Consider the following 18,468-nt stretch of genomic DNA (forward strand, 5'->3'; position numbering starts at 1 on the left):
CTTCCAGTACAATATTATGACTTTTAGCCGGGCGATGGTGGCGCACGCCTTTAATCCCAGCACTCGGGAGGCAGATGCAGGCGGATCTCTGTGAGTTCGAGACCAGCCTGGTCTACAAGAGCTAGTGCCAGGACAGGCTCCAAAGCCACAGAGAAACCCTGTCTCGAAAAACCAAAAAAATAAATAAATAAAAATAAAAAAAAATTATGACTTTTAGTTTGATTTTTTTCTCAAGATGAAGTCCCACTATACTGGTGTGGATGACCTATTACTTTCTATTGGGGTGGAATAATTTTTCGTACAGTTAAGATGTATCACTCAGATTGGTTTAATAAAAAGTTGAACTCCAATCAGTAGGCAGGATTTTCAGGGCAGAGAGGATGCTGGGAAGAATAAAGGGAAGCCAGACGCAGAGGAAGTAAGGCAGGAGGAGAGGTGAAAGCCACGAGGCAATATATAAGTAGAAATACATTAATTTAAGCTATAAGAGTTAGTTAGAAACAAGCCTAAGCTATTGGCCAAGCTTTCATAATTAATAATAAATCTTCACGTCATGATTTGGGAGCTGGGTGGCAGGACAGAGAACTCCTCCTACATGCTAATGAAAACCAACTTTAACTCACAGAGATCCTTCTTATCAATGCCTTTCAAATTCAGGGATTACAGGTGTGTGCCGCACACTGTGAGAAGCAGCATATACTCTGCTATACACGCCTGCCACCATAAAGTTCATGATTAAAAACATGCACGGTACTAATTAACCAAATGTGCACCCTAAAGAAATCTTTCTCAAGCTTATTCGTTTTCTCTTTCTTGATGTTCTTGAGAGTCTATGCATATTCTTCTAAATATTACATCAAAGCAATAAGTAATTAACATGTGGCATTCCATATAAATTATGGTACCAATAAAAACTTCATGGGCTGGTATAGGGCTTGCAAGACAAGAAGGAAGACCTAGATTTGATCCCCAGAACCTTTGTTTTAAAAAAAAATTTGTACATGTTTGAAATCCCAAAGTTGGAAAGATGGAGAAAAGAGGACCCATCAGGGGCTGGAGAGATGGCGAAGAGGTTAAGAGCACTGCCTGTTCTTCCAAAGGTCCTGAGTTCAATTCCCAGCAATCACATGGTGGCTCACAACCATCTGTAATAAGATCTGGCGCCCTCTTCTGGCCTGCAGGCATACATGGAGGCTGGAAATGTGTACATAATAAATCTTAAAAAAAAAAAAAGAGGATCCATCAAGTACCAGGCCAGTGAATAGTCTTCAGAAGAAAAGAGGGGGAGGAGGAATTGGGGAATTAAGAAACTGTGCCTGAAGAACACCAGAGAGATTGTCCTTTGGGCCTCTCATGCATGTGTATCCATGCAAACACAAACATTCACAGAAAAGTCAATAACTATAAGTCTTGGTCACACATGCCTTTAATCCCAGACTCAGGAGGCAGAAAGTCTGAATTCAAGGCCAGCCTCGTGTACACAAACAGCTCCAGTCCACTCAGGATTTACCCAGTCCTATAAAATGAAATCCTATCTCCAAACAAAAACCAACTTACAATAGTCCTCAAGTCCTATTCCTATGTGATTAGGTGCTCTGTATCTGTCATTCTCTTCCACTGAAGAAAAGAATCCACAACATTCCCTGAAAACCAATTGGGTGCACAAAGGGGCCCTTGGCACTCATGATTTTCTCACCTAAAATGAGCTGACACTATTATTAATTATACTTAATAATTATCATTTTAGAGTCAATTCTTATACGTTTAATCACTGCTCATATCTAATTCTAACCTTTTCTTCATACTATTATGTCTTATCTGTTTTGTTACTGTAGGAAATAAACCTCAGAGGTTTACACATTACCACTAACAATGCCTTTATAACAATTCACCTTAACACACATAAACACACAAAAACAAATACTCAACAGATGTTGTGAAGAATAGAGGTTGGTGAACATAAGACTTGAAACAGGAGTTAGGAAACTACATTTACACGAGCTTATACGCATTAAATGTTTATTGACTGAGATGCTATACTAACAACTGAATCCATTACAAATTTTTCCCTTTTCAGAAATATAATCCCTCGCCGGGCGGTGGTGGTGCACACCTTTAATCCCAGCACTCTGGAGGCAGAGGCAGGCGGATCTCTGTGAGTTTGAGACCAGCCTGGTCTACAAGAGCTAGTTCCAGGACAGGCTCCAAAGCCACAGAGAAACCCTGTCTCAAAAAACAAAAAAAAACAAACAAACAGAAATATAATCCCTCTTTATTCATCATTCACTAGAGAAGTGATAAAACATCTCGATTTCTAAATTAAAACACTTAACTTATGAGTAATTTGAATGTTAACATTTCTACATTTGATTTTATCTGATAATTAAGACTGCACACAAGACATTGTGCATGCTAAGCTAGCAATCTACCAGTGAGCCTAAATCTTTGTTTTGATTTAAAACTAAACTCCTCAGCCATGGTGTAACTACAATAATTCAGGCTGAATTTGTTGTTTTTTTTTTTGAAACAGGGATTCTTTGGAGCCTGTCCTGGAACTAGCACTGTAGACCAGGCTGTCCTAGAACTCAGATCTCCACCTGCCTCTGCCTCCAGAGTACTGGGATCAAAGGCATGCACCACTATCACCTAGTATCTGATTTCAGGCTGAATTTTAAACTCCAGGTAAAAGCCACCAATACAGAATTCAGCAAACATACAAAGGCAACACTTACAGTAGTCATAAGGTGCTCTGTAATTAAGGCTATTTCTTGTTGTTTCTGGAGCAGCAACGGCATCCCCATTTCCAAAGCAGTGGCTCCTCGCAAATGGACCTTTTGCGCCGAGTGAACAACTAATGGTATGACCAATTTGGCCCACCTCACAGACTCTTCTCCCATTTGAACTGGGGCTTGCTCAATTAGCCTACAATAGAGAAATCAGTAACTAAATTAAACTTAAAAAAAAAAAGAGGTCAAGTTAAATCATCAAGAAGCAAAGCCAGGTCAAGTGGTGGTCTTGAAAAAAAAAAAAAGAAAAAGCAAAGCCAGGTGATACAGGCCTATAAATCCAACTGTTCAACAGGTTATGATCACAAGTTACAAGGCCTACCTGAACTACACGCTGTATTAAGTCCAGCCCTAGGCAAGTTGGTGAAAATGTCTCAGATTTGTTTATTTTTTGTTTGTTTTTCCAGACAAGGTTTCTGTGTTGCTTTGGACCCAGTCCTGAAACTAGCTCTTGTAGACCAGGCTCCCCTTGAACTCACAGAGATCCGCCTGCCTCTCTTGGGATTAAAGGCGTTTGCCACCACTGCCTGGCTGTCTCAAATTTAAAAAAAAAGAAAAAGGACATCTGGTTTGGGGGATGCAATTTAAGCGGTAGAGCATTTACCTAATATGCTCAAATCACTCCCTAACACTACAAAAGAACTAACCAGAAAAATGAGCACACAGGATAACTTGACCCAATTATTTCAAAATGTATACATCTCAAATGTATCATCTGTACAGAAATACAAAACGTGTATACAGAGAAATAGATTAAATTGTACCTGCATACATCTGTATTGCCCATGTGCATATGCCCTGGAATTCTGTTTTGATATGTTTTTTTCTTGCAGCACTAGTGACTAAAGCTAGCACCTCATGCTTAAAAAGCACTCTACCACTGACTTTCAGGAAGGACACTTCTAGATTTTTCACAATCTTCATCTTAGATAACGACTTTTGTTTCCAAGTCAAAGCTGATGAGATGCTTCAATGGGTAAAGGTGCTTGCTGGGAACCCTGATGACCTGAGTTGTGAAACTCACACTGTGGGAGAAAAGAACTTAATCCTTCATTTGTCCTCTAACCTCCACAAAGGCACACTAGTATGCACAAACCAAGAATTGTAACTATACTATCAAATTGAACATTATTAAAGGTGATCATAATCTACCAAGTCAGTCATATAGCACCAGAACACAAAGCAAACAGCTGAACAACTAAAAAAACTTAGAAAATTAAACTATGGGCTGGAGAGATGGCTTAGTGGTTAAGAGCACTGGCTGCTCTTCCAGAGGTCGTGAGTTCAATTCCCAGCAACCACATGGTGGCTCACAACCATCTGTAATGAGATCTGGCGCCCTCTTCTGGCATGTGAGCAGACATGAAGGCAGAATGTTGTATGCACAATAAATAAACAAATAAAATCTTTAAAAAAAAAAAAAAGAAAGAAAATTAAACTATGTAAAATGTGCTGCCAGAATGTCTATGAGAAAGTGCAACAATGCTCCTGGCTAGCTCACTTAAGACTCTAAAAGCCTTTACATACAATTTTTTAGGACCAAAATATATTACCAACAGAAATATAGCCAAGACTATTTCAGTAAAATATAAGAACAGCAACTTACAGCCCAGGGAGACCTAGCAGGGCGGGGGACGCGAGGAGCCATGGGGGACGCAAGCGGGCAGAGCGGGGCACCTTGGGCTATGCCTGCCAGGTGATGATGCCAGGCTGCACCCGAGGGCTTCTTGGGGAGGCGCTTTTGTTTGTTTAATCTCAGCACTAGGGTGGCAGAGGCAGGTGGATCTCTGAGAGTTCGAGGCCAGCCTGGTATACAAGAGCTAGTTCCAGAACTAAGCATAATGATAATAAATTCAATCCCAGAACTCCAGTGGTAGATGGACTACTCCAAGTTGCTCTCTGACCTTGAGTGTAGGTGCACACACACCAAGTAAATACCTTCCTAAATGGGAAAAACTACAAATTTTTTCATCTTATTACCTTTCTCTTGCTTGGTGTGGGTCTAAAGGATATTCACCTTTGTTTTTTTAAACCTTACTCTTAAGTTTTTTCCTGTGTGCGTATGTGTACATGTACCAGCATTTATGTCTACACATCCAGAGTGCTTGGAGGTCAGAGAACTTGCAGGAATAGGTCTCTCCTTTCACATGGGTACTAGGGATTGAACTCTGGTTGTCAGGCTTGGTAGCAAACTGCCAACTCCATTGTTTAATATCTATATCTCACGATATATACAAACCCCTAAGCAAAAATTTATACAAGAACAAACTGCATACCTTATAATAACATTTAATGCTTCAAAATCAACAACAGCAGAATGTATCTCTCCTTTACTTAGTAGCACTTCCAATGAATCAATAATACTGGATACCTAAACGACAGAAAAAATACACACGAATCAAATGAGGCAGAACAGTTTTATTAGCATATAATTCCAATGCCCCAGTACTCACCATTTTGCTAATAACTTCAGTAGGAAACGTCTGTTTGGATAATACCCACAGTGCCCTGGTACACACATTTTTGTCTGAACTCTTAATGATATCATTCAAAGTTAAAAGCAGTTGTTGAATATTTGCCTCTGAAAAACACGCAAGTTTTAATTTCAATTATGTACCATAGTTTAAAATCTTTAAAATCTCAAACACAAAATAAAACAAAGACAGATGAGGGGATCAGAAATCCCAATTTCTTATACGTGTGACATGATGATTGGACAATCTGCAGAGACAGATATCACAATTCTTGTCAAAATACAAAATCCTGACTAAAGCAGAAGACAGTAAAGAAAACAGACAGTAGCTGACTGCAAACCTTTTATCTCACACAACTCAATTAACTACTGTCATCTTCGGATGCTAACAAGTCTTATGCAAGAGAAAAAACTGCAACACTTCACTGAGGGGAAGATAATAACAACTTCACGATATCCTTATTGCCCACCTCTCAATTCTTAACATGTAAGCTGTAGGTTTCCTTTCCAATTGCAGACAATAAAGCAATAGAATTACTTAACACCTGGAAAATATCAAGCTCTATACTTTCAATACTACTTCCAAACTAACATTTACCATAGTATACAAGACCTCTTCATCTCATTAAGTTCCTTAGGAAATATGCCTGTCACATGAATCAGATAAATTACTGTTAACTTCAAATTTAAAAAATATAAGCCGGGCGGTGGTGGCGCACGCCTGTAATCCCAGCACTCGGGAGGCAGGGGCAGGCGGATCTCTGTGAGTTCGAGGCCAGCCTGGTCTACTAAGGGAGTTCCAGGAAAGGCTCCAATGCTACAGAGAAACCCTGTCTAGAAAAAAAAAAAAAAATTCTGGTGGTGGTGAAGGCGCACAACTTTAATGCCAGCACTCAGGAGTGGAGTTCAAGGCCAGCCTGGTCTAGAGAGCAAGTTCTAGGACATCCAGAGCTATGTAACATAAGGAGACCCTGTTTCGAAAAACCAAAAAGGGGAAAAATTATATATATGTATATATATACATACACACAACTTTTGTAGGATGTGTAATTTTAAATATTTAATTTTAGCCGGGCGGTGGTGGCGCATGCCTTTAATCCCAGCACAGAGGCAGAGGGAGGCGGCCCTCCGTGAGTTCGAGGCCAGCCTGGTCTAGAAGAGCTACAGGAACCAAAAAGCTACAGAGAAGCCCTGTCTCGAAAATCAAAAAAATAATAATAATAAATAAATATTTAATTTTTAGTGGGTGTGTGTGTGTGTGTCCTACTAAAAAAGAGTTTGGGACCAATCCAAGACTAAGCCAGAAAGGCCCTTGTCATTAAGCATGATAATAAATTCAATCCCAGAACTCCCTTGGTAGATGAACTACTCCAAGTTGCTCTCTGACCCTGAGTGTAGGTGCACACACACCAAGTAAATACCTTCCTAAATGGGGGAAAACTACAAATTGTAAAATTAATCAACAAATAACAGTACTTTAACTGCATTAAACTATACTTTAAACTTAACAGATATCAATAGCTATAATCATTTTACCTACCTGATAATCCTGAGGTAATTTTGGGATTATATAAGCAAAATCCCAAGGCTTGTAGAGCAGCACTACTCAATTCTGAGTTCTGGCTGGAAATGTGAGCCTACAAAATCAAAATAACACTCACAGCAGAGAAACTGTTTCTAGAATCAAATCCAACTGCAACCCAAATTCAATGCATTTTAATCCAATCAATCAAGCAACCTTTTGGGAGTTAAGTGAAAACAGGCAATGTCTGGCAAAGGAGAAGGAACTAGAAAAAGATCGACTGGAAGGGGTTGGAAAGATGATAGCTCAGCAGTTACTCTGGTAGAATGTCTTGATTTGGATCCCAGTGCCCACATGGCAGCTCACAACCTGCCTGTTAACTCCAATTCATGGGGTTCTGACACCCTCTTCTGGCTTCTATGGTCAAAGCACAGGTACACAGACATACATGCAGGTATTAAAATTTTTTAAATCAACTGAAAGAACATTTTTTAAAAAAGATAAATGACATCTCATGCAAAAACAAAGAAAAGGCCAACAAATGAAAGATGTTAAAATTATTAGACAGGAAACAAATGTGGGCATATCTCCACAATGAGTAAGCGAAGTCTCAAATGAAAAGTTGCCATCCTAGGTTTAGAATGGAGCAATGCCTTCTTCCTCTAAGACTAGGAGAGGGAAGCAGTTGCAGTGTAGCAATTCCCAAGTATCTACTATATATCAGGCATTTTATCTCAATCCTAAAGTTAAAAAAAAAATAAAGAAATTTGGGCTGGGGATGTACTTTTCAGTTGGTATAGTACTCGTCTAGCATGCATGAAGCCCTGGGATCAATCCCCGGCACTGCGTAAATGCGAAGTGGTGGCACGTGCCTGTAATCCCAGCACTGGGGGGGCAGGAGGATCAGAAGTTCAAGGTCATCCTCAGCTATATAGAAGTCCAAGGCAAGCCTGGACTAGAGACCCTGTCAAAAAAAATAGTAATAATTTCAATGAGGTTGGGATATTTAATTCAATATTTTCATTCTAAAAACAAAGTATTTGTTGAAAAATGTTGATGGCACGTCATGAAGTCACTAAGTGGTGGAGAGGCTAAGACTACAGACTGCCCGATAGTAACTATGACCACTAAATAAAAGAGGAGCAAGCCAACTATATATTTAACAATTTTTTAAGCAGGTATAATTATCAAAAATTGATCATGAATGAAAACAAATTAACATGTACTGTGGGTTTTGCTAGTCCCAGCCTATAATCCTAATATTTGAGCGGCAGAGGCAGGAGGATTGTCACCTAACTACCTGGCTTAAGGCCACGGCTTTACTGGAAAAATGTCCCAAACTCCCTTGCTCCACCAAAAACATGTATAATTGCCATTTTCAGATAACATACTTGTATACTTGCAAAAGGCAAAGAGATTTTATCTGTGACGACTGTTTTAGGCTTTGAATTAAGGCAGTCCTGAAGACTTCAGCAAACAAACCAGTTTCCTGACCTGCTGCGGGTATAGCTTGATGGTACATAGAAAGCACTTCACTAGCATGCCAGAGGCCCTAGAGTACGGAAATTAAAGTGAGAGAACACAGAAGGTAATTAACAGTACCTGGTGAACCATACTTAATAAAAAAGAGAGAGCAATCCTGTTAATATAACCGCTGCTATGGTGTATTTGGGGTTAAAAATGCACTGGGTGATGCTAGAGCCCAAGTGAAGAATCATTTACTGGAAAGACAGTCAGGAGTTGCACCTGGAATCCCAAAGATTCAAAAATAAACACAGACCTTCAAAACTGTATAGAGCCGAGGAAGATTTTTCTCAATTTCTGCAATGACTTCTTTTCCTTCTTGTCCAGTCATACGACTTTAAAAGGAAACAGAACACAAGCTTAGGCAAAAAGGACAAACAGAAAAGTACTGTTATCACTTTTAAGAATTACTTTCAGAAGAAGCCCCGCAGTGGTGGTGCATGCCTTTAATCCCAGCACTCGGGAGGCAGAGGCAAGCGGATCTCTGGGAGTTTGAGGCCAGCCTGGTCTACAAGAGCTAGTTCCAGGACAGGCTCCAAAGCTACAGAGAAACCCTGTCTCGAAAAACCAAAATAGAAAAAAATAAATAAATAAATAAATTTCAGGATTGAAGAGGCAATTCAGTGGTTAAGAACTTAGAACTTATACCACTCTGGCAAAGGGCCCACCGTTCAATTCCTAGCACCTGTCAGGTGGCTCACAACCACCTGTAGCTCAGGTTCCAGAGTCACTCAACACTAGTATCAATATTAAGAACTTTTAAGTTTCTGAAGATTGCTTTCAAGCCCTTGGAAAAAAAATCAATTCCTTAAAAATGCTTTACAGTCTATAGAAAACATACTGTAAACTAATAAAAATAAACGGTAACTTGATCCAGGCAGTGGTGGCTCACGCCTTTAATCCCAGTACTCCTGAGGCAGAGGCAGGCGGATCTCTGAGTTCGAGGCCAGCCTGGTCTACAAGAGCTAGTTCCGGGACAGGAACCAAAAGCTACGGAGAAACCCTGTCTCGAAAAACCAAAAAGAACGAATAAGCGATAACTTGCACAATTTATTCAATTTTTGACTCTTTTAGAAGAGAAAAGGAAATGACTATCCCTTTCCCTAGTCACATATTTTCTAATTTTTAAATCATTTGCAAAATTTTAGAAAATCTCTTTAGTCTTTTAAGTAAAATAAAAACCAGGTTCCTGGCTCTATGGGGAGGGGGTAAGTAGACGGGCAGAGGTGGCGCTTGCCTTTTATCCCTGCACTCGGAGGCAGAGGCAGGAGGATCTCAGAGTTCCAGGCCACCAGGTCCCCGGGTCAGCCAAGGCTATGACACAGGAGAACCCTTTCTAAAGGGGGGGAGGCAATTCTGGGAACGACTTGAAGGCTCGCGCACCTACACCCTCAACCCCGAGAAGGCGTCCGCAGGACCCTAACTTGGGGGCGAGCGGGGGACCCCCTGTCCCTAACTACAGCAAACTATCCCGGACCGCCAACTTTCGCACGGCGTCCCGGGCTTGCCGGGAGAAGCGCGGCTCTCTTCGAACTCCTTCCCAGCTCAAACTTTTCCTCAAAGCTCCCGCTTGCCAGTCAAACAAAACAAAACAACAACAACAAAAAAAAAAAACGCCTCCCCAAGAAGCCCTCAGGCGCCGCCGCAGCGCCCCGCACCGTCACCTGGCAGGCATGGCCAGGGGCGCCCCGCGCTACCCGCTCGCGTCCCCCACGGCTCCCCGCGTCCCCCGCCCCGGCTCGGTCTCCCCGGGCGGCCTCACCTGGTCAGAGTTAGGTAGGCGTCCGTCTGCTCGCCGGGAGACGCCGAGGGGTCCTCCCAAGTCTCCAGGAGCGGCTCCAGGGGGCTGCGACCCGCGGCCGTCATCTCGGCCACCCTGAAGCGAGGCCGGAAGACACCGGTGACCGGTGGCACGGCTCGCGCGGCGCCCTCACCTGCACGCCGGGCCGCGCGCTCGCAAGGCCGCCCTCCCGCTCGTCCGCCCGCCTACCCGGTTCCCGCCGCCGCTTCTCTCAGGACGGCGCGGCCGCGAGGGGGCAGAGGCAGCGCCGGCCGAACCTCCCTCCCGCGCCTCACCCCACGCGGGAAGTCCGCTCCGCCGCTCTCCGCCCAGGGCCGCCGTCCGCTCCCGGCTCGCGCTATTTACTCACGCGTGCCGCCCGCTCCTCCAGGACCAAGATGGCGGCGGGGGGCGGGCCCACAGCGGCGCGCGGGAGCCGGGCAGGCCTGGCGGGAGAGGCTCGAGCCAATCCAACGGGCGGCGCGGCGCGCCGGGCTGCTCGATGGCCTGCCGCCCGCCCCCGCCCCCTGGGTCACTTTCAGGTGGGGGGGGTAGCCCCGGGGGCGGGGCTGGAAATCGGGGGTGGGTGGGGGCGCTCGACTCCACCTGATCCAATCCTGGGCTCCTCCGCCGACCAAGTTTGCAAACTCCCGAGGACGGTGTTTTCTAGAATGAGCGAGCCAATTTGATTGAAAAGTCGATGGCAGGCTGTTAGGCTTGTTGTTGTTGTTGTTGGGTTTTTTGTTTCCTGGGGGTCCAATGCTGAGCCTTGCGCCTTGCAACCCCAGCTATTTCTAAGCCACACGCCCGAGCCCTAGGGGTAAGTCGCGGGCACACCTCCAGCGAGCCTACTTGGAAGCGACGGGCAGCGAGTTTAACAGATTGATAACAGCTCAGTTTTTTTTCCTCTAGCACCTTTCTCTGCAAAGAAGAAGTGTGGGGGAGGCCAACGTCGTGCATAACAAAGGCCTGGAGAAGGGCGGTATTGAAGTGCAGATTTCAGAATACCGCCCTTCGGCCTTGGGATTCCTCAGATTGAGGCCGCTGCCTAGAATCTTCCTTCGATTTGACCCCAGGTGTGGAGGGTGAGCTTCCCTCGGCTTTCCACAGGTGTCGGGGAAACTACACTACTGAACGGTTTTTCTCATGAAAAGCCTTCCGCGTGCCTCTAAACACGCTCCACATCCTGCAGAGTTGTCTCAACTAAATGCCCAGAAGGTCCAGGAAGCAGGACCTTGCAGGACCTTGGCTCACGCCTTTACTCCCTACTCCCAAGACGGAGTACGCCGAGACGGGCAGATGAGTTCAAGGCCCCCTGGTCAACATGGGGAGTTCCAGGCCAACAGGGCTATAGAATGAAACTCTGTCTCAAAAAGAAAAAAAAAACTTAAAACAACAAAAAATGCTAAGTCGGCCCAGGCCTGGTTCGGTAAGCAGAGTACTAGCCTAGCATACACGAAGCACGAGGGGTTCCAACTTCGACACAGTTGTCAACAATCCACCAAAACTTTTTTTCTTCTTCGTGAAGAACCATTATTTTTAGAAAGATTCCTTTTCAAGAATTATGGTCCATTAAGCATGGTGGTACACCCCTCTATCCCAGCATTCAGGAGGCTGAAGTAGACAAGATCCACAGTTCCAACTCAAACTGACCTAGTCACAAAAGCAAAATATACCCTGAGTGCTCAGTTTAGGAGGATTTGAAACCCACTCTTGAGATGAAATTCTTCCCTCATTTACACTTTTACCACCCACATTCCTTCCATAGAGATTTAAATCCTGCTGCAGCCACGCTAAAACTTACCTAGACCCGCCAGGCTCTGGCTCCCCGTGCTGGGATCAAAGGCGTGTGCCACCACACCTGACCTCCTAAAATGACTTTAATTTTGTGCGGTCTGGTCGCGGGCACTCGCAGCAGAAATATTGAGAAGTGTTGAATTTAAGTAGAGTGAGATCCAGCTAATCTCACAATCCAAACAATCTCAGTGGGGTCCCTGCACTGCTCTTTGGTGTCGTTTTTCTGTTTTATCTAAAAAGCTTAAAGATTAAAAAAAAATAGCCGGGGGGGGGGGGGGTGGTGGCGCACACCTTTAATCCCTTCACTCGGAAGGCTGAGGAGGGCGGATCTCTGTGAGTTGAAGGCCAGCCTGGTCTACAAGAGCTAGTTCTAGGACAGGCTCCAAAGCTACAGAGAAACCCTGTCTTGGAAAAACAAAAAACAAAAAAAAAAAAAACACCTCGGCACACGGACTCTTCCACACAGCTTCTGAAATGCTGGCTACCTCCAAGCTTCTCTTTTCTAGAAAACCTAGTCAACACAAATCTGTAATCGCAACACTTACAAGTCTGAGGCAGTAGAATGGCTGTGAGTTCCAGACCCACCTGGGATGTATAATGAATACCATGCCAGTCAGAGCTAGGAAGAAAGACCGTTCGTGTCTCCACAAAACAAGCCAGGTGTGCTGGTGCACGCATTTATTTTTATTTTTTTATTTTTTATCTTTTTTGGTTTTTCCAGACAGGGTTTCTCTGTAGCTTTGGAGCCTGTCCTGGAACTAGCTCTTGTAGACCAGGCTGGTCTCGAACTCACAGAGATCCGCCTACCTCTGCCTCCCGAGTGCTGGGATTAAAGGCGTGCGCCACCACCGCCCAGCTTGGTGCAAGCATTTAATCCCAGCACTTGGGAGGCAGAGGCAGGTGGATCTCTGAGTTCGCACTTGGGAGCAGAGGCAGGTGGATCTCTGAGTTCGAGACCAGCCTGATGATAAACACAGCAAGTTCCAGAATAGCCATAGCTACATAGAAAGAACCTGTTTAAAAATTAAAGATTTTATACTTATATATATATATATATATACATAAATATAAAAATTAAAATATATTTATGTAAAAACTATGTAATGCATCTATTAATATCTATATGTTTACGTATACATGTATCTTTCAGAAGAGTCAGGCATAGTGGAGGGCCATGCGCTTGGGAAGTGGAGGCAGAAGGATCAGGAATTCATCCTCAACTAAACAGTATGCTAGGAAAGAATTCACCTATGCATAACAGAAATTTTTTTTTTAATTTTTTCATTCTTTTTGTTGTTGGTGGTGGTGGTGGGGGACAGAGCTGAGACTGGATTTCACGGCATAGCTTTTGCTGGCCTAGAGCTTAAACTCATAGTAGTCTGTTTGCTTCTGCCTCCTAAATGCTGAGATTAAAAGCATGTGCCCCCACACTCAGCTTTTCCTAACTTTTTAAGGTGTGTGTGTGTGTGTGTGTGTGTGTGTGTGTGTGTGTTTGAAAAAGAAATGTAAGTCAGACAGTTTGAGGTAGATGGTTCTCTCCACCATGTGAGCTCCAGGCCTCCAACCCAGATTGTTAAGCTTGCTAATAAACACTTTTACTTGATGAGTCAACTCACCAACCCCCTTTTTCTGTATCTTAAATGTATTGGGGTGGGGGGGGGATTTGGAATCTCAAGAGCTACAAAAATAATCGGAACTGACAATCTTGAGAAGAGAAAAAGCTGTTTTATTAGGTGTTGGGCCTTCTGAAAGAACAAACTTAAGAGAATGAACTTAAGTCCTCATCCCTAGGAAAGTGAACGGGTAATATTAAACTTTGTTTTGATGGGGTCTCATAACATATCCTGGGCTAGCCTCAATCTCCTGCCTCCATCTCTTGAGCGCTAGAATTACGGGTCCGTGCCACTGTGTCAGGGGTCAATCTTTTTTGATTGTCAGATGAAGAGTATTTTTCTTGGGCTGGAAGGTAGCTCCACGGATAAAGTGCTGTCTATAATCGTGAGAACTGGAGTTCAGATCTGGGTGGAGTGGCATATATCCATTCTAGCAGTGGGTGGGGGCAGGAATGAGCTATTTGTCTGTGATTCTAGTGGAAGTAGAGGCAGGAGAATCAGGTGTTCAAGGCCATCCTGGTACATACTTGGTTCTAGAACAGCCTGAGCCACGTGAGACATTCTCCCAATCCCTCTGTCTGCCCCACACAGACACACACACACAAAGAAAAGGCCAAACACGCCGGGCAGTGGTGGCACATGCCTTTAATCCCAGCACGTGGGAGGCAGAGGCAGGCGGATCTCTGTGAGTTCGAGACCAGCCTGGTCTACAAGAGTGATTCCAGGACAGGCTCCAAAACCACAGAGAAACCCTGTCTCAAAAAACAAAACAACAGGGGCTGGAGAGATGGCTCAACTGGTTAAGAGCATTGCCTGCTCTTCCAAAGGTCCAGAGTTCAGTTCCCGGCAACCACATGGTGGCTCACAGCCATCTGTAATGAGGTCTGGTGCCCTCTTCTGGCCTGCAGACATACACACAGACAGAATATTGTATACATAATAAATAAATATTTTGCCGGGCGGTGGTGGCGCACGCCTTTAATCCCAGCACTCGGGAGGCAGAGGCAGGCGGATCTCTGTGAGTTCGAGACCAGCCTGGTCTACAAGAGCTAGTTCCAGGACAGGCTCCAAAGCCACAGAGAAACCCTGTCTCGAAAAAAAAAAAAAAAAAAAAAAAAAAAAAAAAAAAAAAAAAAAAAAAAAAAACAAACAACAACAAAAAACAGAAAAGGCCAAACACATGTTAATATAAATGCCATATTGTATTTGTTTTCAAGACAGGGTCTCTCTGTTTAGCAGCTTTGGCTGTCACTCGGTAGACCAGGCTGGCCTCAAACTTACAGAGACTGACCTGCCTCTGCCTCTGGAGTGCAGGGATTAAAGGTGTGTGCCACCACCACCCAGCTATTCTTTTGGGTTTTTTTGTTTTGTTTTGTTTTGTTTTTTGATACAGATCTTGGTTGGCCTTGAACTCACAGCTGTTCTCCTTCCTCAAACACACACACACACACACACACACACACATAATGCTGGGATTGCAAGTGTTCGATGCTTCTAACCCTTTTAAAGCACTTTATTTTGAGGCAGGGTTTTGATCAATCAGTGCAATCTGACCTTAAACTTGTGATCCTCCCACCTCAGCCTCCTGAGTAGCTGAGATCAGAAAGCTGGGCATTAACGCCCAGATTAATTTTTTAAAAGTTTATTGGTATATAGTAATTAAATAAAACAACTGGTTTCCTTATGTCATTTTATACATGTATGTAATGTAATTTGATCATATCCAGGCCCCATTACCTCTTCCTGTCTTTTTTCCTGCTTTCCACTGTTCCCAAAGAGATACTTTTCTAGTCTCATAAAATTTTCTCCTCTCCTTAAGTCTGGATTCTGTGCATTAAATAAATAATAAATAAATAAATAACTTGATGTTAATAACAAATAAGTGTTTTTCTGAGTCTGGCTTCATGTGACAGGAAGGTCTCTAGTTCCACCCATCTTCCTGCAAACATGATTTCACTCTTTATTATGGTTAGATCATGGGGGTTAAGGATATAGCTAGATGTTGGATGTTAGAGCTCTTGCATGGTGCTATGCTATCATCTTATCCTGGAATGGCTAAGATCAGGAAAAATAAGTACCAGTTCATGCTGGAGAGGATGGGGAGCAAGAAGAACATTCTTCCATCACTGGTGGGAGGGTAAACTTGTATAGACACTATGAAAATCAATATGGGTTTGTGATTCAATCAACCACAAGACCTAGCTATACCACTCTGGGCATATACCCAAAGTACAATTCATCCTACCGCTAGGACACTTGTTTATTGATGCTCTATTCATAATAGCCAGAAATTGGAATCAGTCTAGCTCTCTCAATAGAAGAATGGATAAAGAAAATGTGGTTCATTTTCACAATGAAGTATTGTTTTAAAAAAAATGGCATCATGAAATTTGCAGACAAATGGATGGAACTAGAAAAAAAAACCCAGACCCAGAAAAATAAATACGGTATGTATTTATATGTAGATATTAGCTGTTAGATAAATGATAACAAAATTATAACCTATAAATCCAAAGAGGTTAGGCATGGAGGAAAGAACGAGAAGGAACACTTAAATATCCCTGACAGGGAGAAATAGAATAAGTTTTGTGGGTGGACTGGGGATGGGTTGGGGAGATGGGAGGGTCACATGGACATGGGGAAGAGGGACTCAGGAATGGAATGTGGTGAGAGACAGAATTGAGGGGCATCTGAGGAAGGTAGGGAAATGTAGTACAGTAGAAACTCCCTAAAATATATGAAGGTAATCCTAGTGAAATCTCCAAATAATGAGGGAGATGGGGCCCCAACTGGTCATCTCTGGTCACCAAACTAGACTTCCATTACTAGGACTGGGTTATACCTAATTGAGTGGTTGACCAAAAGGGTCCCATGGAAATCCTCAAAAAAATCTAGGCTATTGGCAAGACAATAGGTAGCTCTCCATAAAATAGCAAGTCCCCTTTGCTGAAGATAACACCCTTACAACTCATTGAACATGGAGAGATAATGCTAGTGCCTACATAGAACCTCCACCCCCTTGTTCTAGTGTCTTTGGTATAGGAAGGTACTCTGCAGGCTACAAAAGAGAAGCATGGACATCAGTCCAGCCACAAACCCTGTGATCTACAATCTGTCCCGCCTGCAAAATCTGTTAGGGCAATCTTGACACATAGTTTGGGGGAGTAGCCAAGCAATGTCTGATTTGACTGAAAACCCACTCTAAGAGATGGAACCCACACCAGACACCTCTTGGATGACCAAGAACCAGAGACAAAATAGTCCAGAGAGGTAGGGCAAAACCAAACACTACTAGCCTAAAAAAAAAAAATCAATAAAATGACCTCTGATGCTCTGATGATATTCTCCTATACTCATAGCCATCGTCAGAGAGGTTTCCTCCTACAGCAGATGAGAATGTTGGACACTAGCGTCCAAATACCGAAGAGGAGTCACCCCCAGAGACCACCTCACACGCCACATCTGATGCAAAAGCATGAGGATTTTATTAATTCTGTCATGACAGGGTCCCCCAGCATTCAGGAAGTCGAGAGATCTCGAATACAGTCTACTTTTAAAGGGGCCACAGAAGCAAGGGGGTTTGTTCTTTGACTATTCTGATTGGCTTATTCGAAAGGGCTATTACCAATAATTGACTGGAGAGCTGTTGCCAGATTAGATGAGGTAAGAGGTCATTTTGACCCCGTTTCCCAGGGGACCGAATCAAAACATACGTATATGGGTAATTGTTCAGGAACTGAGTACGTGCATGTGTAGCTGTTAGGTCCTTGGTTCCCAGGGGAGGAGGGGAAGCACTATGGCACGGAGGCTGAGAGGATTCAGAATTGTCAGAAATGGCTTCAGAATTGTCTAAAAGTCTTACAAGAACAAATAGAGAGACTCATAGCCAGACATTATGAAGAGGGAGAGACCTTGGAACACACAACTCTAAAGGAGATGTTGCCATCAAATCCCTCCACCCGTGGCTCAGGGAATCTAGCAGAAGAGGAGGCAGAAGGAGTTGGGAAGCCAGAGGGGATGGAGAACACCAGGAGAACAAAGCCCTCTGAATCAACTGAGCAAAGCTCATATGAACTCACAGAGACTGCAGCAGCAATCACAGAGCCTACACAGGTCTGCACCAGGTCTTCTGTGTATATTTCAGCTCTCAGTTTAGTACCTTTATGGGACTCTTGTGTGTGTGTTTGAGTGGGTCTCTGATTCTTGTGCCTTCTCCTGGGGCTCTTCCTTCTGTTGGTTTGCCTTGTCCAACTTCACTGTGATGATTTTTGTTTTGTCTGATTACATCTTAATTTGTTATTTTTTTGTTTAAAAAATAGGAAATTAAAAAATTAAAACATGGAAAAAAAAAACTAATGCCCTCTGCTGCCAAGCATGCCCCTGTATTCTCATGGGATGTGACCTATGATTGGCCGACTGAGGAAAAGGAGACTAGGGTCTGGTTTACTGATGGCTCTGAATGTTACTCAGGCAGGCATCACCCAGAGTAGACAGCTGCAGTATTACAGTGCCTTTCAGGGACAAAAGACAAAGGAAATCTCCACAGTGGGCAGAACTTCTTGTGGTACACATGCAGTTTCATTTTGTTTGGAAGGAGAAATGGCATATGTGCAATTGTTCACTGATTCAGGGCTGCAACCAATGGACCAGGGACTTGGGAAGAGCATCATTGGAATACTAGAAGATAACTGGGGAAAAAGTATGTAGATAGATCTCTCCAAATGGACAAGGAATGTGAAGCTGCTTGTGTTCCAATGTAAATGCTCACCAAAAGATGATATCAGCTTAGGAGAAGGTCAGTAATCAAGTAGGTAGGAGGACCCATTCTGTGGACAGTCCACCGCTTTCCTTGCTACTCCTGTCATTGCTCAGCAGGCTCGTGAGCAAAGTGGCCATGGTGGCAGAGATAGGCATGATGCATGGGCTTAACAACAATGGCCTTCCACTTGACAAGGCTGACCTAACTACAGCTG

At 43.6% G+C, this 18,468-nt stretch overlaps 1 protein-coding gene across 7 annotated transcripts in view; it reads right to left on the bottom strand.

The window, feature by feature from the left end:
- The window catches only part of Rif1 (replication timing regulatory factor 1), a 51,789-nt gene extending 40,978 nt beyond the window's left edge, over positions 1–10,811 (bottom strand). For 2 of the 7 annotated variants that reach the window (XM_075985249.1, XM_075985245.1), the window contains exons 1-7: positions 10,456–10,562; positions 10,068–10,181; positions 8,562–8,640; positions 6,800–6,896; positions 5,240–5,367; positions 5,063–5,157; positions 2,733–2,922 (exon numbers count right to left, since the gene is read on the bottom strand). In XM_075985249.1, coding sequence (XP_075841364.1) covers positions 2,733–2,922; positions 5,063–5,157; positions 5,240–5,367; positions 6,800–6,896; positions 8,562–8,640; positions 10,068–10,171 — 693 coding nt within the window. In that variant the 5' untranslated portion in view covers positions 10,172–10,181; positions 10,456–10,562. Of the gene's footprint in view, positions 1–2,732; positions 2,923–5,062; positions 5,158–5,239; positions 5,368–6,799; positions 6,897–8,561; positions 8,641–10,067; positions 10,182–10,295; positions 10,563–10,720 lie in introns of those variants that run through there. The other 5 variants (XM_075985250.1, XM_075985244.1, XM_075985247.1 and 2 more) reach the window with 4 other exon arrangements.
- Positions 10,812–18,468: the final 7,657 nt, after the last annotated feature.

The sequence above is a fragment of the Microtus pennsylvanicus genome, chromosome 9 (assembly GCF_037038515.1).
Source record: "Microtus pennsylvanicus isolate mMicPen1 chromosome 9, mMicPen1.hap1, whole genome shotgun sequence".
NCBI classification, from domain to species: Eukaryota; Metazoa; Chordata; class Mammalia; order Rodentia; family Cricetidae; genus Microtus; species Microtus pennsylvanicus.